This window comes from Pelophylax lessonae, assembly GCF_965119305.1.
Source record: "Pelophylax lessonae genome assembly, chromosome: 4".
NCBI classification, from domain to species: Eukaryota; Metazoa; Chordata; class Amphibia; order Anura; family Ranidae; genus Pelophylax; species Pelophylax lessonae.
The window spans coordinates 292,326,579-292,349,719 of record NC_138771.1 but is presented as its reverse complement, the minus strand read 5'-3'; the positions used below and the strand labels follow the sequence as shown (position 1 = coordinate 292,349,719).

Below are 23,141 nucleotides of genomic sequence, written 5' to 3'. Positions count from 1 at the left end.
AGTTGCGACACCTTCAATGTCATTTCTCTTTCTTTACTGTTTGTGAGTCGACCAGGAGATTCAAAAGACCCTTGCTTGAAGATTTTAGGTGACCTCCTTTTCTAGTCCTACACAGGCAAAGTGTCTCCCGAGCAAAGGATGGCAACTCTGAAGGGTTTCTGTAGTGTAGTGGTTATCACGTTCGCCTTACACGCGAAAGGTCCCCGTTTCAAAACCGGGCAGAAGCACAGTGCACACACTAGTGCTTTTTGCCACAGTTGTTGATGCTTTCAGCAGTTATTTTCACTCATTGTACTTTAGCGTAGACTTTCGGTTTGCAAGGCACATGTAAAAAGCAAGAATGGGTTTCTGTAGTGTAGTGGTTATCACGTTCGCCTTACACGCGAAAGGTCCCCGTTTCGAAACCGGGCAGAAACGCAGTGCACACTAGTGCTTTTTGCCACAGTTGTTGATGCTTTCAGCAGTTATTTTCACTCATTGTACTTTAGCGTAGACTTTCGGTTTGCAAGGCACATGTAAAAAGCAAGAATGGGTTTCTGTAGTGTAGTGGTTATCACGTTCGCCTAACACGCGAAAGGTCCCCGGTTCGAAACCGGGCAGAAACAGTGCTTACCTTTAACTTTTTCACAGTCAGGCAAACTCAAAGCTCTTGTCATGCCATGCTCCTCTAGCAGCCGTGAGTGAAACCTGACAATACGAGGCACAGCTTAGTTGCGACACCTTCAATGTCATTTCTCTTTCTTTACTGTTTGTGAGTCGACCAGGAGATTCAAAAGACCCTTGCTTGAAGATTTTAGGTGACCTCCTTTTCTAGTCCTACACAGGCAAAGTGTCTCCCGAGCAAAGGATGGCAACTCTGAAGGGTTTCTGTAGTGTAGTGGTTATCACGTTCGCCTTACACGCGAAAGGTCCCCGTTTCAAAACCGGGCAGAAACACAGTGCACACACTAGTGCTTTTTGCCACAGTTGTTGATGCTTTCAGCAGTTATTTTCACTCATTGTACTTTAGCGTAGACTTTCGGTTTGCAAGGCACATGTAAAAAGCAAGAATGGGTTTCTGTAGTGTAGTGGTTATCACGTTCGCCTTACACGCGAAAGGTCCCCGTTTCGAAACCGGGCAGAAACGCAGTGCACACTAGTGCTTTTTGCCACAGTTGTTGATGCTTTCAGCAGTTATTTTCACTCATTGTACTTTAGCGTAGACTTTCGGTTTGCAAGGCACATGTAAAAAGCAAGAATGGGTTTCTGTAGTGTAGTGGTTATCACGTTCGCCTAACACGCGAAAGGTCCCCGGTTCGAAACCGGGCAGAAACAGTGCTTACCTTTAACTTTTTCACAGTCAGGCAAACTCAAACCTCTTGCCATGCCATGCTCCTCTAGCAGCCGTGAGTGAAATCTGACAATACGAGGCACAGCTTAGTTGCTACACCTTCAATGTCATTTCTCTTTCTTTACTGTTTGTGAGTCGACCAGGAGATTCAAAAGACCCTTGCTTGAAGATTTTAGGTGAGCTCCTTTTCTAGTCCTACACAGGCAAAGTGTCTCCCGAGCAAAGGAAGGCAACTCTCAAGGGTTTCTGTAGTGTAGTGGTTATCATGTTCGCCTTACACGCGTTAGGTCCCCGTTTCGAAACCAAGCAGAAACACAGTGCACACACTAGTGCTTTTTGCCACAGTTGTTGATGCTTTCAGCAGTTATTTTCACTCATTGTACTTTAGCGTAGACTTTCGGTTTGCAAGGCACATGTAAAAGCAAGAATGGGTTTCTGTAGTGTAGTGGTTATCACGTTCGCCTAACACGCGAAAGGTCCCCGGTTCGAAACCGGGCAGAAACAGTGCTTACCTTTAACTTTTTCACAGTCAGGCAAACTCAAACCTCTTGCCATGCCATGCTCCTCTAGCAGCCGTGAGTGAAATCTGACAATACGAGGCACAGCTTAGTTGCTACACCTTCAATGTCATTTCTCTTTCTTTACTGTTTGTGAGTCGACCAGGAGATTCAAAAGACCCTTGCTTGAAGATTTTAGGTGAGCTCCTTTTCTAGTCCTACACAGGCAAAGTGTCTCCCGAGCAAAGGAAGGCAACTCTCAAGGGTTTCTGTAGTGTAGTGGTTATCATGTTCGCCTTACACGCGTTAGGTCCCCGTTTCGAAACCAGGCAGAAACACAGTGCACACACTAGTGCTTTTTGCCACAGTTGTTGATGCTTTCAGCAGTTATTTTCACTCATTGTACTTTAGCGTAGACTTTCGGTTTGCAAGGCACATGTAAAAGCAAGAATGGGTTTCTGTAGTGTAGTGGTTATCACGTTCGCCTAACACGCGAAAGGTCCCCGGTTCGAAACCGGGCAGAAACAGTGCTTACCTTTAACTTTTTCACAGTCAGGCAAACTCAAAGCTCTTGTCATGCCATGCTCCTCTAGCAGCCGTGAGTGAAACCTGACAATACGAGGCACAGCTTAGTTGCGACACCTTCAATGTAATTTCTCTTTCTTTACTGTTTGTGAGTCGACCAGGAGATTCAAAAGACCCTTGCTTGAAGATTTTAGGTGACCTCCTTTTCTAGTCCTACACAGGCAAAGTGTCTCCCGAGCAAAGGATGGCAACTCTGAAGGGTTTCTGTAGTGTAGTGGTTATCACGTTCGCCTTACACGCGAAAGGTCCCCGTTTCAAAACCGGGCAGAAACACAGTGCACACACTAGTGCTTTTTGCCACAGTTGTTGATGCTTTCAGCAGTTATTTTCACTCATTGTACTTTAGCGTAGACTTTCGGTTTGCAAGGCACATGTAAAAAGCAAGAATGGGTTTCTGTAGTGTAGTGGTTATCACGTTCGCCTTACACGCGAAAGGTCCCCGTTTCGAAACCGGGCAGAAACGCAGTGCACACTAGTGCTTTTTGCCACAGTTGTTGATGCTTTCAGCAGTTATTTTCACTCATTGTACTTTAGCGTAGACTTTCGGTTTGCAAGGCACATGTAAAAAGCAAGAATGGGTTTCTGTAGTGTAGTGGTTATCACGTTCGCCTAACACGCGAAAGGTCCCCGGTTCGAAACCGGGCAGAAACAGTGCTTACCTTTAACTTTTTCACAGTCAGGCAAACTCAAACCTCTTGCCATGCCATGCTCCTCTAGCAGCCGTGAGTGAAATCTGACAATACGAGGCACAGCTTAGTTGCTACACCTTCAATGTCATTTCTCTTTCTTTACTGTTTGTGAGTCGACCAGGAGATTCAAAAGACCCTTGCTTGAAGATTTTAGGTGAGCTCCTTTTCTAGTCCTACACAGGCAAAGTGTCTCCCGAGCAAAGGAAGGCAACTCTCAAGGGTTTCTGTAGTGTAGTGGTTATCATGTTCGCCTTACACGCGTTAGGTCCCCGTTTCGAAACCAGGCAGAAACACAGTGCACACACTAGTGCTTTTTGCCACAGTTGTTGATGCTTTCAGCAGTTATTTTCACTCATTGTACTTTAGCGTAGACTTTCGGTTTGCAAGGCACATGTAAAAAGCAAGAATGGGTTTCTGTAGTGTAGTGGTTATCACGTTCGCCTAACACGCGAAAGGTCCCCGGTTCGAAACCGGGCAGAAACAGTGCTTACCTTTAACTTTTTCACAGTCAGGCAAACTCAAAGCTCTTGTCATGCCATGCTCCTCTAGCAGCCGTGAGTGAAACCTGACAATACGAGGCACAGCTTAGTTGCGACACCTTCAATGTAATCTCTCTTTCTTTACTGTTTGTGAGTCGACCAGGAGATTCAAAAGACCCTTGCTTGAAGATTTTAGGTGACCTCCTTTTCTAGTCCTACACAGGCAAAGTGTCTCCCGAGCAAAGGATGGCAACTCTGGAGGGTTTCTGTAGTGTAGTGGTTATCACGTTCGCCTTACACGCGAAAGGTCCCCGTTTCAAAACCGGGCAGAAACACAGTGCACACACTAGTGCTTTTTGCCACAGTTGTTGATGCTTTCAGCAGTTATTTTCACTCATTGTACTTTAGCGTAGACTTTCGGTTTGCAAGGCACATGTAAAAAGCAAGAATGGGTTTCTGTAGTGTACTGGTTATCACGTTCGCCTTACACGCGAAAGGTCCCCGTTTCGAAACCGGGCAGAAACGCAGTGCACACTAGTGCTTTTTGCCACAGTTGTTGATGCTTTCAGCAGTTATTTTCACTCATTGTACTTTAGCGTAGACTTTCGGTTTGCAAGGCACATGTAAAAAGCAAGAATGGGTTTCTGTAGTGTAGTGGTTATCACGTTCGCCTAACACGCGAAAGGTCCCCGTGTCGAAACCGGGCAGAAACGCAGTGCACACTAGTGCTTTTTGCCACAGTTGTTGATGCTTTCAGCAGTTATTTTCACTCATTGTACTTTAGCGTAGACTTTCGGTTTGCAAGGCACATGTAAAAAGCAAGAATGGGTTTCTGTAGTGTAGTGGTTATCACGTTCGCCTAACACGCGAAAGGTCCCCGGTTCGAAACCGGGCAGAAACAGTGCTTACCTTTAACTTTTTCACAGTCAGGCAAACTCAAAGCTCTTGCCATGCCATGCTCCTCTAGCAGCCGTGAGTGAAATCTGACAATACGAGGCACAGCTTAGTTGCTACACCTTCAATGTCATTTCTCTTTCTTTACTGTTTGTGAGTCGACCAGGAGATTCAAAAGACCCTTGCTTGAAGATTTTAGGTGAGCTCCTTTTCTAGTCCTACACAGGCAAAGTGTCTCCCGAGCAAAGAATGGCAACTCTGAAGGGTTTCTGTAGTGTAGTGGTTATCACGTTCGCCTTACACGCGAAAGGTCCCCGTTTCGAAACCGGGCAGAAACACAGTGCACACACTAGTGCTTTTTGCCACAGTTGTTGATGCTTTCAGCAGTGATTTTCACCCATTGTACTTTAGCGTAAACTTTCGGCTTGCAAGGCACACAAAAAAAGCAAGAATGGGTTTCTGTAGTGTAGTGGTTATCACGTTCGCCTCACACGCGAAAGGTCCTCGGTTCGAAACCGGGCAGAAACAGTGCTTACCTTTAACTTTTTCACAGTCAGGCAAACTCAAAGCTCTTGCCATGCCATGCTCCTCTAGCAGCCGTGAGTGAAATCTGACAATACGAGGCATAGCTTAGTTGCTACACCTTCAATGTCATTTCTCTTTCTTTACTGTTTGTGAGTCGACCAGGAGATTCAAAAGACCCTTGCTTGAAGATTTTAGGTGAGCTCCTTTTCTAGTCCTACACAGGCAAATTGTCTCCCGAGCAAAGGAAGGCAACTCTGAAGGGTTTCTGTAGTGTAGTGGTTATCACATTCGCCTTACACGCGAAAGGTCACCGTTTCAAAACCGGGCAGAAACACAGTGCACACACTAGTGCTTTTTGCCACAGTTGTTGATGCTTTCAGCAGTTATTTTCACCCATTGTACTTTAGCGTAGACTTTCGGTTTGCAAGGCACATGAAAAAAGCAAGAATGGGTTTCTGTAGTGTAGTGGTTATCACGTTCGCCTCACACGCGAAAGGTCCCCGGTTCGAAACCGGGCAGAAACAGTGCTTACCTTTAACTTTTTCACAGTCAGGCAAACTCAAAGCTCTTGCCATGCCATGCTCCTCTAGCAGCCGTGAGTGAAATCTGACAATACGAGGCACAGCTTAGTTGCTACACCTTCAATGTCATTTCTCTTTCTTTACTGTTTGTGAGTCGACCAGGAGATTCAAAAGACCCTTGCTTGAAGATTTTAGGTGAGCTCCTTTTCTAGTCCTACACAGGCAAAGTGTCTCCCGAGCAAAGAATGGCAACTCTGAAGGGTTTCTGTAGTGTAGTGGTTATCACGTTCGCCTTACACGCGAAAGGTCCCCGTTTCGAAACCGGGCAGAAACACAGTGCACACACTAGTGCTTTTTGCCACAGTTGTTGATGCTTTCAGCAGTGATTTTCACCCATTGTACTTTAGCGTAAACTTTCGGCTTGCAAGGCACACAAAAAAAGCAAGAATGGGTTTCTGTAGTGTAGTGGTTATCACGTTCGCCTCACACGCGAAAGGTCCTCGGTTCGAAACCGGGCAGAAACAGTGCTTACCTTTAACTTTTTCACAGTCAGGCAAACTCAAAGCTCTTGCCATGCCATGCTCCTCTAGCAGCCGTGAGTGAAATCTGACAATACGAGGCATAGCTTAGTTGCTACACCTTCAATGTCATTTCTCTTTCTTTACTGTTTGTGAGTCGACCAGGAGATTCAAAAGACCCTTGCTTGAAGATTTTAGGTGAGCTCCTTTTCTAGTCCTACACAGGCAAATTGTCTCCCGAGCAAAGGAAGGCAACTCTGAAGGGTTTCTGTAGTGTAGTGGTTATCACATTCGCCTTACACGCGAAAGGTCACCGTTTCAAAACCGGGCAGAAACACAGTGCACACACTAGTGCTTTTTGCCACAGTTGTTGATGCTTTCAGCAGTTATTTTCACCCATTGTACTTTAGCGTAGACTTTCGGTTTGCAAGGCACATGAAAAAAGCAAGAATGGGTTTCTGTAGTGTAGTGGTTATCACGTTCGCCTCACACGCGAAAGGTCCCCGGTTCGAAACCGGGCAGAAACAGTGCTTACCTTTAACTTTTTCACAGTCAGGCAAACTCAAAGCTCTTGCCATGCCATGCTCCTCTAGCAGCCGTGAGTGAAATCTGACAATACGAGGCATAGCTTAGTTGCTACACCTTCAATGTCATTTCTCTTTCTTTACTGTTTGTGAGTCGACCAGGAGATTCAAAAGACCCTTGCTTGAAGATTTTAGGTGAGCTCCTTTTCTAGTCCTACACAGGCAAAGTGTCCCCGTTTCGAAACCGGGCAGAAACACAGTGCACACACTAGTGCTTTTTGCCACAGTTGTTGATGCTTTCAGCAGTGATTTTCACCCATTGTACTTTAGCGTAGACTTTCGGTTTGCAAGGCACATTTAAAAAGCAGGAATGGGTTTCTGTAGTGTAGTGGTTATCACGTTCGCCTAACACGCGAAAGGTCCCCGGTTCGAAACCGGGCAGAAACAGTGCTTACCTTTAACTTTTTCACAGTCAGGCAAACTCAAAGCTCTTGTCATGCCATGCTCCTCTAGCAGCCGTGAGTGAAACCTGACAATACGAGGCACAGCTTAGTTGCGACACCTTCAATGTCATTTCTCTTTCTTTACTGTTTGTGAGTCGACCAGGAGATTCAAAAGACCCTTGCTTGAAGATTTTAGGTGAGCTCCTTTTCTAGTCCTACACAGGCAAAGTGTCTCCCGAGCAAAGGATGGCAACTCTGAAGGGTTTCTGTAGTGTAGTGGTTATCACGTTCGCCTTACACGCGAAAGGTCCCCGTTTCGAAACCGGGCAGAAACATAATGCACACACTAGTGCTTTTTGCCACAGTAGTTGATGCTTTCAGCAGTGATTTTCACCCATTGTACTTTAGCGTAAACTTTCGGCTTGCAAGGCACACAAAAAAGCAAGAATGGGTTTCTGTAGTGTAGTGGTTATTAGGGATGATCGAACGGTTCGGGTCCACCATCGGTTCGGCCCGAACATTGGGTGTTCGAGGTTCGACCGAATTTAGAACTTTTTGCCCAAAAAGTTCGGAATTCGGCAACCAGAACCGCCCAAAATGCAATGCTTCAGGAAATGGGCTTTAAAAGCCCGTGATTGGACCAGAACCATTAGCAAAAGCCAATTGAGGGGGCAGAAGAATGCTAGGAATGTGATTGGAGTGACTAGGGGGTCCCTAGACCAATCATTAGTGAATACGCCCCCCAGTATATAAGATCGCCCCCGCCATATTCCCAGCATTGTTATACTGGACATGGAAGAGAGTGGAAGCAGTTCTGTTAATTTTACTTTAAAAGTGTCATGTAGCTATTTTTAGTGTGAGGAAAGGGATATCTAGTGTAGTTAGAGTGCTCCTTTACACTTAAGTTAGCTTCAAAAATTTAGTTTCTGTAGGGAAAGTGTTAAGTGTCAGGGGACCGTAGTGTAGTGTAGGGTTAACTGACAGTGACTGCTATGGCAGGGTGACAAAACCCTTCCATAGCAGGGTGACCGCTATAGAGAAATGATCATTTCTCTGCTTCGGGACAGGAATGTGGCTTCTCACCAGCAAGCATTTTTTAATGCTGCAGGGGCTGCCACTGCCAGTGCTTTTTTGAGGACATGTTTGATGTCAGACATGACATCTGAATATGTGTATAGGGGGTATATATAGACATATATGTCTGAATATATACCCCTAGACATATATAGGTGTGATAGTAGCAGAAATAAATGCTTGCGCTAATGAAATCATTTACAGTAATATATTTCTGCTACTATCACACCTATATATGTCTAGGGGTATATATTCAGACATATATGCCTATATATACCCCCTATACACATGTTCAGATGTTTTGCCTGCCTCAAAAGAACCCCAAAAAATGCCAAAAAAACGCTAGTGTCAAAAAAAAAAATGCCCAGGTGTGTTTTTGCTGGCATTTTTTGGGGGGTTTTGGAGGCAGGCAAAACATCAGAACTTGTGCACAGTACCACTATACACAAGTTCAGATGTTTTGCCTGCCTCAAAAGAACCCCAAAAAATGCCAAAAAAAACGCTAGCGTCAAAAAAAAAAATGCCCAGGTGTGTTTTTGCTGGCATTTTTTGGGGGGTTTTGGAGGCAGGCAAAACATCAGAACTTGTGCACAGTACCACTATACACAAGTTCAGATGTTTTGCCTGCCTCAAAAGAACCCCAAAAAATGCCACAGTCAGGCAAACTCAAAGCTCTTGCCATGCCATGCTCCTCTAGCAGCCGTGAGTGAAATCTGACAATACGAGGCATAGCTTAGTTGCTACACCTTCAATGTCATTTCTCTTTCTTTACTGTTTGTGAGTCGACCAGGAGATTCAAAAGACCCTTGCTTGAAGATTTTAGGTGAGCTCCTTTTCTAGTCCTACACAGGCAAAGTGTCCCCGTTTCGAAACCGGGCAGAAACACAGTGCACACACTAGTGCTTTTTGCCACAGTTGTTGATGCTTTCAGCAGTGATTTTCACCCATTGTACTTTAGCGTAGACTTTCGGTTTGCAAGGCACATTTAAAAAGCAGGAATGGGTTTCTGTAGTGTAGTGGTTATCACGTTCGCCTAACACGCGAAAGGTCCCCGGTTCGAAACCGGGCAGAAACAGTGCTTACCTTTAACTTTTTCACAGTCAGGCAAACTCAAAGCTCTTGCCATGCCATGCTCCTCTAGCAGCCGTGAGTGAAATCTGACAATACGAGGCACAGCTTAGTTGCTACACCTTCAATGTCATTTCTCTTTCTTTACTGTTTGTGAGTCGACCAGGAGATTCAAAAGACCCTTGCTTGAAGATTTTAGGTGAGCTCCTTTTCTAGTCCTACACAGGCAAAGTGTCTCCCGAGCAAAGAATGGCAACTCTGAAGGGTTTCTGTAGTGTAGTGGTTATCACGTTCGCCTTACACGCGAAAGGTCCCCGTTTCGAAACCGGGCAGAAACACAGTGCACACACTAGTGCTTTTTGCCACAGTTGTTGATGCTTTCAGCAGTGATTTTCACCCATTGTACTTTAGCGTAAACTTTCGGCTTGCAAGGCACACAAAAAAAGCAAGAATGGGTTTCTGTAGTGTAGTGGTTATCACGTTCGCCTCACACGCGAAAGGTCCTCGGTTCGAAACCGGGCAGAAACAGTGCTTACCTTTAACTTTTTCACAGTCAGGCAAACTCAAAGCTCTTGCCATGCCATGCTCCTCTAGCAGCCGTGAGTGAAATCTGACAATACGAGGCATAGCTTAGTTGCTACACCTTCAATGTCATTTCTCTTTCTTTACTGTTTGTGAGTCGACCAGGAGATTCAAAAGACCCTTGCTTGAAGATTTTAGGTGAGCTCCTTTTCTAGTCCTACACAGGCAAATTGTCTCCCGAGCAAAGGAAGGCAACTCTGAAGGGTTTCTGTAGTGTAGTGGTTATCACATTCGCCTTACACGCGAAAGGTCACCGTTTCAAAACCGGGCAGAAACACAGTGCACACACTAGTGCTTTTTGCCACAGTTGTTGATGCTTTCAGCAGTTATTTTCACCCATTGTACTTTAGCGTAGACTTTCGGTTTGCAAGGCACATGAAAAAAGCAAGAATGGGTTTCTGTAGTGTAGTGGTTATCACGTTCGCCTCACACGCGAAAGGTCCCCGGTTCGAAACCGGGCAGAAACAGTGCTTACCTTTAACTTTTTCACAGTCAGGCAAACTCAAAGCTCTTGCCATGCCATGCTCCTCTAGCAGCCGTGAGTGAAATCTGACAATACGAGGCATAGCTTAGTTGCTACACCTTCAATGTCATTTCTCTTTCTTTACTGTTTGTGAGTCGACCAGGAGATTCAAAAGACCCTTGCTTGAAGATTTTAGGTGAGCTCCTTTTCTAGTCCTACACAGGCAAAGTGTCCCCGTTTCGAAACCGGGCAGAAACACAGTGCACACACTAGTGCTTTTTGCCACAGTTGTTGATGCTTTCAGCAGTGATTTTCACCCATTGTACTTTAGCGTAGACTTTCGGTTTGCAAGGCACATTTAAAAAGCAGGAATGGGTTTCTGTAGTGTAGTGGTTATCACGTTCGCCTAACACGCGAAAGGTCCCCGGTTCGAAACCGGGCAGAAACAGTGCTTACCTTTAACTTTTTCACAGTCAGGCAAACTCAAAGCTCTTGTCATGCCATGCTCCTCTAGCAGCCGTGAGTGAAACCTGACAATACGAGGCACAGCTTAGTTGCGACACCTTCAATGTCATTTCTCTTTCTTTACTGTTTGTGAGTCGACCAGGAGATTCAAAAGACCCTTGCTTGAAGATTTTAGGTGAGCTCCTTTTCTAGTCCTACACAGGCAAAGTGTCTCCCGAGCAAAGGATGGCAACTCTGAAGGGTTTCTGTAGTGTAGTGGTTATCACGTTCGCCTTACACGCGAAAGGTCCCCGTTTCGAAACCGGGCAGAAACATAATGCACACACTAGTGCTTTTTGCCACAGTAGTTGATGCTTTCAGCAGTGATTTTCACCCATTGTACTTTAGCGTAAACTTTCGGCTTGCAAGGCACACAAAAAAGCAAGAATGGGTTTCTGTAGTGTAGTGGTTATTAGGGATGATCGAACGGTTCGGGTCCACCATCGGTTCGGCCCGAACATTGGGTGTTCGAGGTTCGACCGAATTTAGAACTTTTTGCCCAAAAAGTTCGGAATTCGGCAACCAGAACCGCCCAAAATGCAATGCTTCAGGAAATGGGCTTTAAAAGCCCGTGATTGGACCAGAACCATTAGCAAAAGCCAATTGAGGGGGCAGAAGAATGCTAGGAATGTGATTGGAGTGACTAGGGGGTCCCTAGACCAATCATTAGTGAATACGCCCCCCAGTATATAAGATCGCCCCCGCCATATTCCCAGCATTGTTATACTGGACATGGAAGAGAGTGGAAGCAGTTCTGTTAATTTTACTTTAAAAGTGTCATGTAGCTATTTTTAGTGTGAGGAAAGGGATATCTAGTGTAGTTAGAGTGCTCCTTTACACTTAAGTTAGCTTCAAAAATTTAGTTTCTGTAGGGAAAGTGTTAAGTGTCAGGGGACCGTAGTGTAGTGTAGGGTTAACTGACAGTGACTGCTATGGCAGGGTGACAAAACCCTTCCATAGCAGGGTGACCGCTATAGAGAAATGATCATTTCTCTGCTTCGGGACAGGAATGTGGCTTCTCACCAGCAAGCATTTTTTAATGCTGCAGGGGCTGCCACTGCCAGTGCTTTTTTGAGGACATGTTTGATGTCAGACATGACATCTGAATATGTGTATAGGGGGTATATATAGACATATATGTCTGAATATATACCCCTAGACATATATAGGTGTGATAGTAGCAGAAATAAATGCTTGCGCTAATGAAATCATTTACAGTAATATATTTCTGCTACTATCACACCTATATATGTCTAGGGGTATATATTCAGACATATATGCCTATATATACCCCCTATACACATGTTCAGATGTTTTGCCTGCCTCAAAAGAACCCCAAAAAATGCCAAAAAAACGCTAGTGTCAAAAAAAAAAATGCCCAGGTGTGTTTTTGCTGGCATTTTTTGGGGGGTTTTGGAGGCAGGCAAAACATCAGAACTTGTGCACAGTACCACTATACACAAGTTCAGATGTTTTGCCTGCCTCAAAAGAACCCCAAAAAATGCCAAAAAAAACGCTAGCGTCAAAAAAAAAAATGCCCAGGTGTGTTTTTGCTGGCATTTTTTGGGGGGTTTTGGAGGCAGGCAAAACATCAGAACTTGTGCACAGTACCACTATACACAAGTTCAGATGTTTTGCCTGCCTCAAAAGAACCCCAAAAAATGCCAAAAAAAACGCTAGCGTCAAAAAAAAAATGCCCAGGTGTGTTTTTGCTGGCATTTTTTGGGGGGTTTTGGAGGCAGGCAAAACATCAGAACTTGTGCACAGTACCACTATACACAAGTTCAGATGTTTTTCCTGACTGCAAAGAACCCAAAAAAATGCCTGCTATTAAACCGGCAAGGTGTTACAGCAGAGAAGCCATATTCCTGTGCTTAAAGTTTTCTAATACAAACGATCTTTTTTTTTATGGTTCTGGACATGCTACAGAGCTGAAACTTCACAGGTACACCTTTTAGACCCCCCAGACACAAAATCACACAAAAAAAAGTTCTTAAAAATTGTCATTTTTGATAAAAAAGCCAATTATTGAAAAATTAAAAAAAAAAAAAAAAAAAAAGAGATTTTTTGATTTTTACTTTGGATTTAGTATCTGGGGGGTCTAAAAAGTGTACATGTGAAGTTTCAGCTCTGTAGCATGTCCAGAACCCCCCAAAAATTAGCATTTTCTTATAATTTTTATTAGAACAGGAATACGGCTTCTCTACAGCGCTTTTTCTTGCATTTATCGGGCATTTTTGGAGGCAGGCATGACTTTTTTTGGATTTAGTGTCTGGGGGGTCTAAAAAGTGTACCTGTGAAGTTTCAGCTCTGTAGCATGTCCAGAACCAGAAAAAAAGATAATTTTTCAGTAGAGCAGGGATGGTGGGACCCCTCTTTTACACTTATATGATCTTTTTTTGGGGTTCTGGACATGCTACAGAGCTGAAACTTCACAGGTACACCTTTTAGACCCCCCAGACACAAAATCACACAAAAAAAGTTCTTAAAAATTGTCATTTTTGATAAAAAAGCCAATTATTGAAAAATTAAAAAAAAAAAAAAAAAAAAAAAAAAAAAGAGATTTTTTGATTTTTACTTTGGATTTAGTATCTGGGGGGTCTAAAAGGTGTGCATGTGAAGTTTCAGGTCTGTAGCATGTCCAGAACCAGAAAAAAAAAGATCGTTTGTATTAGAAAACTTTAAGCACAGGAATATGGCTTCTCTGCTGTAACACCTTGCCGGTTTAATAGCAGGCATTTTTTTGGGTTCTTTGCAGTCAGGAAAAACATCTGAACTTGTGTATAGTGGTACTGTGCACAAGTTCTGATGTTTTGCCTGCCTCCAAAATCCCCAAAAAATGCCAGCAAAAACACACCTGGGCATTTTTTTTTTGACGCTAGCGTTTTTTTTGGCATTTTTTGGGGTTCTTTTGAGGCAGGCAAAACATCTGAACATGTGTATAGGGTGTATATATAGGCATATATGTCTGAATATATACCCCGAGACATATATAGGTGTGATAGTAGCAGAAATATATTACTGTAAATGATTTCATTAGCGCAAGCATTTATTTCTGCTACTATCACACCTATATATGTCTAGGGGTATATATTCAGACATATATGTCTATATATCCCCCCTATACACATGTTCAGATGTTTTGCCTGCCTCAAAAGAACCCCAAAAAATGCCAAAAAAAAACGCTAGCGTCAAAAAAAAAATGCCCAGGTGTGTTTTTGCTGGCATTTTTTGGGGAATTTTGGAGGCAGGCAAAACATCAGAACTTGTGCACAGTACTACTATACACAAGTTCAGATGTTTTTCCTGACTGCAAAGAACCCAAAAAAATGCCTGCTATTAAACCGGCAAGGTGTTACAGCAGAGAAGCCATATTCCTGTGCTTAAAGTTTTCTAATACAAACGATCTTTTTTTTCTGGTTCTGGACATGCTACAGACCTGAAACTTCACATGCACACCTTTTAGACCCCCCAGATACTAAATCCAAAGTAAAAATCAAAAAATCTCTTTTTTTTTTTTTTTTTAAATTTTTCAATAATTGGCTTTTTTATCAAAAATGACAATTTTTAAGAACTTTTTTGTGTGATTTTGTGTCTGGGGGGGTCTAAAAGGTGTACCTGTGAAGTTTCAGCTCTGTAGCATGTCCAGAACCCCAAAAAAAGATCATATAAGTGTAAAAGAGGGGTCCCACCATCCCTGCTCTACTGAAAAATTATCTTTTTTTCTGGTTCTGGACATGCTACAGAGCTGAAACTTCACAGGTACACTTTTTAGACCCCCCAGACACTAAATCCAAAAAAAGTCATGCCTGCCTCCAAAAATGCCCGATAAATGCAAGAAAAAGCGCCGTAGAGAAGCCGTATTCCTGTTCTAATAAAAATTATAAGAAAATGCTAATTTTTGGGGGGTTCTGGACATGCTACAGACCTGAAACTTCACATGCACACCTTTTAGACCCCCCAGATACTAAATCCAAAGTAAAAATCAAAAAATCTCTTTTTTTTTTTTTTTTTTTTTAATTTTTCAATAATTGGCTTTTTTATCAAAAATGACAATTTTTAAGAACTTTTTTTGTGTGATTTTGTGTCTGGGGGGTCTAAAAGGTGTACCTGTGAAGTTTCAGCTCTGTAGCATGTCCAGAACCAGAAAAAAAGATCATATAGGTGTTAAAGTTAAAGGAGGCTCCCGAACCACATCCCTGTTCTACTGAAAAATTATCTTTTTTTTTTTCATGGTTCTGGACATGCTACAGAGCTGAAACTTCACATGCACACCTTTTAGACCCCCCAGATACTAAATCCAAAGTAAAAATCAAAAAAATCTCTTTTTTTTTTTTTTTTAATTTTTCAATAATTGGCTTTTTTATCAAAAATGACAATTTTTAAGAACTTTTTTTTGTGTGATTAATAGTCCCTGGGGCATGACCCAGAACCCTAGGCACTTTTTAGGGGCATTTATTGGGTTTTAGGGCTTAAAAATGGTGTTTTTTGATTACAGAAGTTCGGGTCCCATTGATTTCAATGGGGTTCTGAAATCCGAACCGAACTTTCGTGAAGTTCGGGTGTTCTGGTCGAACCGAACTTTTCAAAAGTTCGATCATCCCTAGTGGTTATCACATTCGCCTTACACGCGAAAGGTCCTCGGTTCGAAACCGGGCAGAAACAGTGCTTACCTTTAACTTTTTCACAGTCAGGCAAACTCAAAGCTCTTGCCATGCCATGCTCCTCTAGCAGCCGTGAGTGAAATCTGACAATACGAGGCACAGCTTAGTTGCTACACCTTCAATGTCATTTCTCTTTCTTTACTGTTTGTGAGTCGACCAGGAGATTCAAAAGACCCTTGCTTGAAGATTTTAGGTGAGCTCCTTTTCTAGTCCTACACAGGCAAAGTGTCTCCCGAGCAAAGGAAGGCAACTCTGAAGGGTTTCTGTAGTGTAGTGGTTATCATGTTCGCCTTACACGCGTAAGGTCCCCGTTTCGAAACCAGGCAGAAACACAGTGCACACACTAGTGCTTTTTGCCACAGTTGTTGATGCTTTCAGCAGTGATTTTCACCCATTGTACTTTAGCGTAGACTTTCGGTTTGCAAGGCACATGTAAAAAGCAAGAATGGGTTTCTGTAGTGTAGTGGTTATCACGTTCGCCTAACACGCGAAAGGTCCCCGGTTCGAAACCGGGCAGAAACAGTGCTTACCTTTAACTTTTTCACAGTCAGGCAAACTCAAAGCTCTTGTCTTGCCATGCTCCTCTAGCAGCCATGAGTGAAACCTGACAATACGAGGCACAGCTTAGTTGCGACACCTTCAATGTAATTTCTCTTTCTTTACTGTTTGTGAGTCGACCAGGAGATTCAAAAGACCCTTGCTTGAAGATTTTAGGTGACCTCCTTTTCTAGTCCTACACAGGCAAAGTGTCTCCCGAGCAAGGGATAGCAACTCTGAAGGGTTTCTGTAGTGTAGTGGTTATCACGTTTGCCTTACACGCGAAAGGTCCCCGTTTCAAAACCGGGCAGAAACACAGTGCACACACTAGTGCTTTTTGCCACAGTTGTTGATGCTTTCAGCAGTTATTTTCACTCATTGTACTTTAGCGTAGACTTTCGGTTTGCAAGGCACATGTAAAAAGCAAGAATGGGTTTCTGTAGTGTAGTGGTTATCACGTTCGCCTAACACGCGAAAGGTCCCCGTTTCGAAACCGGGCAGAAACGCAGTGCACACTAGTGCTTTTTGCCACAGTTGTTGATGCTTTCAGCAGTTATTTTCACTCATTGTACTTTAGCGTAGACTTTCGGTTTGCAAGGCACATGTAAAAAGCAAGAAAGGGGGGAAGCCTGGAGATGGATGCACAGCAGTAAGCGGAAGGCTGGACATGACTGGGGTTTGCAGGGAAGGTTGCTACCCAGTGGGGGTTAACTTTTTTAAGGAAGAATTAAAGCAGGTGATTGGTTTTTGGGAAGGTGGGGCAGGGTGGGGCAAGGTGGGGTTAGCAGGGGCTAGTTTAGGGTGGGACCAGGGGTTCGGTCAGTTTTAGACCAGACAGCAATAGGAGAACTTCTGTACCCCCCCCTTGCCTATCGGTATGGCAGATTTGGACTCTATGCTGGCCCAGTTACGCAGTGCGGCCATGGCGAATGGTCCGCAATGGCTTCAGGCCAATATGGATGGCTTACTACAGGGGTCGGGGCAGGTACCAGCTTCGCCTGCCCCAACTTTATCACGGCCTAGGAGGTCAAGGCCTCCTGAGCGCCTCAGCCCAGAAACGACCCCTAGGGTCCGCCGTCGCTTAGGGAGCCCCCCTAGGGACCCTTCGACCTCGGCTGTCAGTGGGAAGCCTCCTACAGGTACAGCGGGGGTCGGGAGGAATCCTCGACACAGACGGGGCCCTGGCAAAGTGAGCGCAGCCCCCTCCAGCTCCGTTGCCCCCTCACCTGCAGCTCTGGAACATCCGACTGGCTCCCCGGTTCCCTCCGGTGGCGGCGCGGTCCGGCGTGGGAGTGAAGTGCGGGGTCCGGGTGCGGGCCTACTTCCGGGTACGGCCGCGGCCTCTCGTGGAAGAAGTCGAGGCTCCAGGAGGGTCCCCTGCGTCCCATCGGTGGTTCCGGACCGGATCTCGGCGCCCGCCGCTGTCCCATTGCGGCGGGGCGTTCGGCGGGAAGAAGAGGAGGCGGGAATGAGTGGCGGTGCTCGGCCGGAGGCGCCCGTCTATGACGTCACGGGCATGCGACCTTCGGATGGAAGCCTGCTGAGGACAAGTGCTACAGCGTCGCAGGGCAGTGACGTCACCGCCCAGCGCCAGACCTACGGAGGCCGCTCTGTTCCCTGCAGAGTGGCAGCTCCCAGCGATGGAATCTTCAGCCTGTCCGGCTGCAGCGGTGGCTCTTCAGGAACTGGCCAGGTGTCCCACTCGGCGGAGGTGGAAGAGCGCTCTGAAGGGGAACTGTCGGCATCGGATGAAGAGGATGCTCTGGATGTCGGGTCGGTGTCCTTTGCCTCTCCTTCCCTTCTGTTTTCTGCTCCTTCTGTACCTGCCTCTCCTCCTGTCGGGTCTTCTGTGGTATTTTCCTCTGGTGTGTCTGCTCTGCCTGCTGTCCAGGCTCCCTCTACGCTGTCTGCACTGCTTAGTTCGTCTTCTCTCCCAGCAAGGGGGCCCTCTTCGCCTGTTATTGGCGCGGGGGTCCTAGGTAGTGGTGGGGGGACGCATGTTTCAGGGGGTCCGGGTGCACAGGCAGTCCCGGACGGCATAGGGGGAGTGTCTTTGCTGCATACTCTTTTGTCCGGGTTTAAGGATTTGTTGTCCAGGTGCGAGCCGGCTTTAGCGGCTGCACCCGCGGGGGCGCCGATACATGCGTGGGCTGCTGCAACAGGGGGGGTTACAGAATCAGTGGGGTCGGCAGCGGGATGTTCTTCTGTTTCACGGCCGCTGGCGGAATCCACTGGATCAAAAGAGGTGAGTTCGGTGACGCCGGTACCAGCTCCTTCGGTCCAGGTCACAGGTGGGTTGGCTGATGCAGTGGAGGTAAGTTCTGGGGTGCCGTCGTCTTCTCCTGGGGTGACGCCGGTGACGAAAGGGTCGGGTTCAGCAGATGGGGACAAGGAGATTGTGCGCATGGCGGATTCTGCGAAGTGCGAAGTTTATGTCTGCTTCGAGGGACCTCTGGGTGCTCATTTGAAAACGGAAGTGAGGGAAAAAATTTGGCGGGGTGAGTATGTTGAGATTTTTTCTCTGCTACCGTTGGAAAAATTCAACTTGGACAGGGTCAAGCCTGATGAATCTAAAAAGGAGGAGGAAGAAAAGCGCCGATATCGTTTGATTCCGCGCTCATTTACCAACTGGTTGCAGGCTTTCACAATTCTGGCCAGTGTAATAGGGGAAAAACATTCTGATCAGTGTTCCCCCCTATTTTGTTATTTGGATTCCATTGGGGAAGCCTATCGGGTCTACGGTGGTACGGCCTGGTTGCGATACGACGAACATTTTCGTCAACGCAAGGCCGTCAGACCATCTTTGCGCTGGGATCATAAGGACATCAGTCTTTGGATGCGCCTCATGACCCAGGCTAGATCTACCGGTCACCCCTTTCAGGGTGGGGTCGGGGGGGCGGCTTCCTCGCCTTCTCCGGCCGCAAAACGTAAAGGCTTATGTTGGCAGTTTAACGAGGCCACTTGCAAGTTTGGAACCTCCTGTCGCTTCAAGCACGAGTGTTCCAACTGCGGCGGAAATCACTCGTCGGCACGATGCTTTAAGCATGGGGGAGCAAAACATGCCGACGCTGGTAAGAGGGCGGACGCCGGTGAAAGTGGAAAGGTTGGCCAGGTTCCTAAGTAGGTACCCTGATCGGGAAGCTGCCGCTCTTTTGCTGGGGGGGTTTTCGCAAGGCTTTCGCATTCCTTGTTCTTTGTCGGTGGTTCCTCCTCCCGGGGGCAATTTGAGTTCCGCTAGGGCGCATTCGTCGGTGGTCTCGGCGAAGCTCCTGAAGGAAGTGAGGTTGGGCAGAATGGCGGGCCCTTTCTCATCTCCGCCTTTGCCGAATCTGGTACTCTCTCCTCTGGGTGTGGTTCCAAAAAAGGAACCTAATAAGTTTCGACTCATTCACCACCTGTCTTACCCCCCGGGGGGTTCGGTGAATGACGCTATAGCGGACGACTTATGCTCGGTTTCATACGTTTCGTTCGATAAAGCGGTGGCCTGGGTGCGTCGTTTTGGGCGGGGGGCCCTTATGGCGAAAACTGACATTGAAGCTGCGTTTAGGTTGTTGCCGGTGCACGCGGACAGCCTGCATCTTTTGGGTTGTGAATGGCAGGGTGGAATTTTCGTTGACCAATGTTTGCCTATGGGCTGCGCCATTTCTTGTTCGCTGTTTGAAACATTCAGTTCTTTTTTGGAATGGGTTGTTAGGGATGTTTCTGGGTTGTCTTCCATAATTCATTATTTAGACGATTTTCTGGTGATAGGTCCTCCGGGGGATGTGATGTGTGCGACGCTCTTGGCTACGGTCCAACAGCTGTTTGATTATTTTGGAGTCCCATTAGCCCCTGACAAGACTGAGGGGCCGTGCACGGAACTGCGATTTCTGGGCATTGTCATTGATACGATGGCAATGGAATGCAGGCTTCCGGTTGACAAGCTAATGGACCTACGCAGAGTTATTGCAGGGTCCTTGGACACGCGAAAAATTCAGCTGCGTGCCCTGCAGTCTCTGCTGGGAAAATTGAATTTTGCCTGCCGCATCATGCCCATGGGGCGGGTGTTTTGCAGGAGGTTGGCGGCTGCCACGGCGGGAGTCAGGGCGCCGCATCATTACATTCGCCTATCTAAAGAGCATCGGGATGACTTGCGGGTTTGGGATTTGTTCTTGAGCTCCTTTAACGGCCGTTCGGTTTGGTTGGAAGCTCCGGTGTCGAACTTTGACCTGGAGCTGTTTACTGACGCGGCAGGCTCGGGGGGTTTTGCGGCCTATTTCCAGGGGCAATGGTGTGCGGGGGACTGGCCGGCCTCCTGGCGGAATTCTGGCTTCATTCGTAACTTGGTTCTGTTGGAATTATTTCCCATTGTGTTGGCCGTAGAGTTATGGGGTCAGGATTTCACAAATAAGAGGGTCCGTTTTCATTGCGATAACCTGGGGGTAGTTCAGTCCATCAACAGCATTACTGCTTCTTCTCCACCGGTTATTAGGTTGCTTCGCCACCTGGTGCTCAAATGTTTGCTCCTGAATTCTTTTTTCTATGCTGTGCATGTTCCGGGTGTTGACAATTCGGTGGCTGATGCTCTTTCTCGCTTCCAGTGGGACAGGTTTCGGAGGTTGGCACCGGATGCGGATCAGCAAGGCCTGATGTGTCCCGGGGAGCTGTGGAACATCGTCTCGCCGCAGTAATGGAATTGGTTCGGGCGTCGGTTTGTCCTTCCACTTGGACGGCCTACGAACGGGTGTGGGCGACGTGGCATCAGATGGTGAGTGAGGTGGGGGGTCTTTCTGGTGATCGGGAACGGTTGTTCCTGCTCTTATATTTTGTGAGCCTGAATTTTGAACAGCGTGTGTCTATTTCTACGTTACGCCGCAAAATGGCGGCCTTAGCCTTCTACTTTCAGTTGTGGGGGGTTGCTGATGTAACCAAACATTTCCTTGTTCAAAAGGCCTTGAAGGGTTATGCGAGGGGTACTCGTTCGATTGATTCCAGGCGCCCGATTTCCTTTGATGTGTTGTCCCGGTTGGTGGACTGCTTGCCGGGAGTGTGTTCTGCGGACCAGGAGGTGGAACTCTTCAGGACGGCGTTTATCTTGGCGTTCTTTGGAGCTTTTCGGATTAGCGAATTGGTGAGTATTTCCAGGCGGGGGAATGGGGGATTGCAGTTGGGGGATGTTTGCTTGCATCCGGACAAGCTTCTAATCCGGATAAAAAGGTCAAAAACGGACCAGCTGGGCCGAGGGGCTTGTGTTGAGCTAGGGGTGGTTCCTGGGTCCTCGCTTTGCCCCGTGGCTGCGGTGCGGCATTGGTTACAGGTGCGCTCCGCTCAACAGGGTCCTCTGTTTTTACGGGCTGATGGGACGGCCCTCTCACGTTTTCAATTTACGGCTGTCCTCCGGAAGTGCTTGGGGGCAGCCGGTTTTCAGGGGACGGATTTCTCCTCTCACTCTTTCCGCATTGGAGCCGCCACGGAAGCGGCTCGGTGGGGCCTTGGGGATCAGGCCCTTCGGAAAATTGGGCGTTGGGAGTCCAGGCGATTTCGCTCGTATGTCCGTCCGCATCTGTTGTGATGCGGCAGAGGGGATCTGTTCTGTTCTGGTCGGGGCCCAGGGGAGGTCATTTAGTGAATGTTCGTTACTAGTATGCTGGTGTTTTTTCTTTGTTTTTCTCTGTGGGTTTTTGTGTGTGTACTCAGGACGTATGTTGGTATGTACCCCTCCTTATGTTTTACAGGAGCCACGGAAGTCTTGGTCTGGATATTAGGACATTCTTATGTGGTCTGGGGTGCTCGGAGGGCAGCGGTTAGGCCAGAGGGGCGCCAATTGGGTTTCAGCAGGGAGGAGGTAAAGGTTAGATGGATTGGGGTCTCAGGCATGCTGTGGTCCCGTGTCCTCCCTGAAGTCCATCGTTGCGCCCGTCTTGAGCGGCCGCCCGACATACTTTTGTTGCATGCGGGCGGCAATGATCTGGGCCTCCGTTCCTCCAGGGAGCTGATTAGGGATGTCAAACTGGACTTCCTGAGGCTGCGGACGCTTTTTCCGCGGACTGTGGTGGTGTGGTCGGACATTGTCTCCCGCACTTCTTGGCGCCTGGCTCGTTCGGTGACTAGCCTGAACAAAGCCAGGATTAAGGTGAATAAGGCGGTGGCCAAGTTTGTTGTGCGTAACGGGGGACTGGCGGTCCGGCATCTTGAGCTGGAGCAGGACCCGGCCCTTTATCTTAGGGGTGACGGGGTTCATTTGAACGCGGTGGGCATCGACCTGTGGACTTTAGGTCTGCAGGAAGGTATTCAGAGGGCGCTGTGGGTTTGGAGGGCTACACGGCCATAAGGGGTCATGCCCGTGTGCTGTGGCTGGGGTTTTAGGGTCTTGGAGGGCTGTGACTACTTGGAAAGGGAATATGGAGGGGTAGGGCCCATCTTAGGTATGGGTGGACCTACCCCTGGCAACGTCAGTAGGCGGTATCAAGGGATCCCAATGGTTCATAGTCCTTGAGCTGGTGCAGTGGCGGCTGAGGGCCTGGAGGTCTATTGGGGTCAGGGATACAGCCAGGGGGGAAGTCAAGTTGCCTTCCAAGATCCTAAATGGTCATTCGCTTTTAAATTTTGGTATTGTATTGTTTTTGTTGAATAATGTTAATTCTTTGCTAGCTAGTGTTTTACTAGTTAGTTCTAATAAAGTTGGCTGCTATGGCCTTTTAAACCCAAAACAAATGATTGTAGTGTCCTTCTTTCTTTAGACAAGTAAAAGGGGAGTCTGTTGGTAGGTTTGGGTTGTATGGGGCAAGGAGCAGCCGCAGCGTCGGCAATACCACAGTCAAGGGGGGAAGCCTGGAGATGGATGCACAGCAGTAAGCGGAAGGCTGGACATGACTGGGGTTTGCAGGGAAGGTTGCTACCCAGTGGGGGTTAACTTTTTTAAGGAAGAATTAAAGCAGGTGATTGGTTTTTGGGAAGGTGGGGCAGGGTGGGGCAAGGTGGGGTTAGCAGGGGCTAGTTTAGGGTGGGACCAGGGGTTCGGTCAGTTGGAGACCAGACAGCAATAGGAGAACTTCTCCCGCCCGCCCATCCCTTTGTCATTTCGGAGTGTGCAAAAAAAAAAAAAAAAAAGGGGTATGGTTATACTCAGTTAAAAAAAAAAAAAAAAAAAGAGACTAAAAAAAAAAAAAATTTTTTATCAAACAAACAGGTTTAGGAAACATGGCAAAAAAAAAAAAAAAAAAAAAAAAAAAAGAAAATATAATAAACAAACTTAACTTACTTTT

At 46.7% G+C, this 23,141-nt stretch overlaps 1 protein-coding gene across 1 annotated transcript; it reads left to right on the top strand.

Moving 5' to 3' along the window:
- Window positions 1–19,793: 19,793 nt before the first annotated feature.
- LOC309552616 (uncharacterized protein) lies at window positions 19,794–20,567 on the top strand (the record flags this gene model as incomplete). Its single annotated transcript, XM_082253557.1, has 1 exon — window positions 19,794–20,567. The coding sequence occupies one exon, from the start codon at window positions 19,794–19,796 to the stop codon at window positions 20,565–20,567; it is 774 nt and encodes a 257-aa protein (XP_082109683.1).
- Window positions 20,568–23,141: the final 2,574 nt, after the last annotated feature.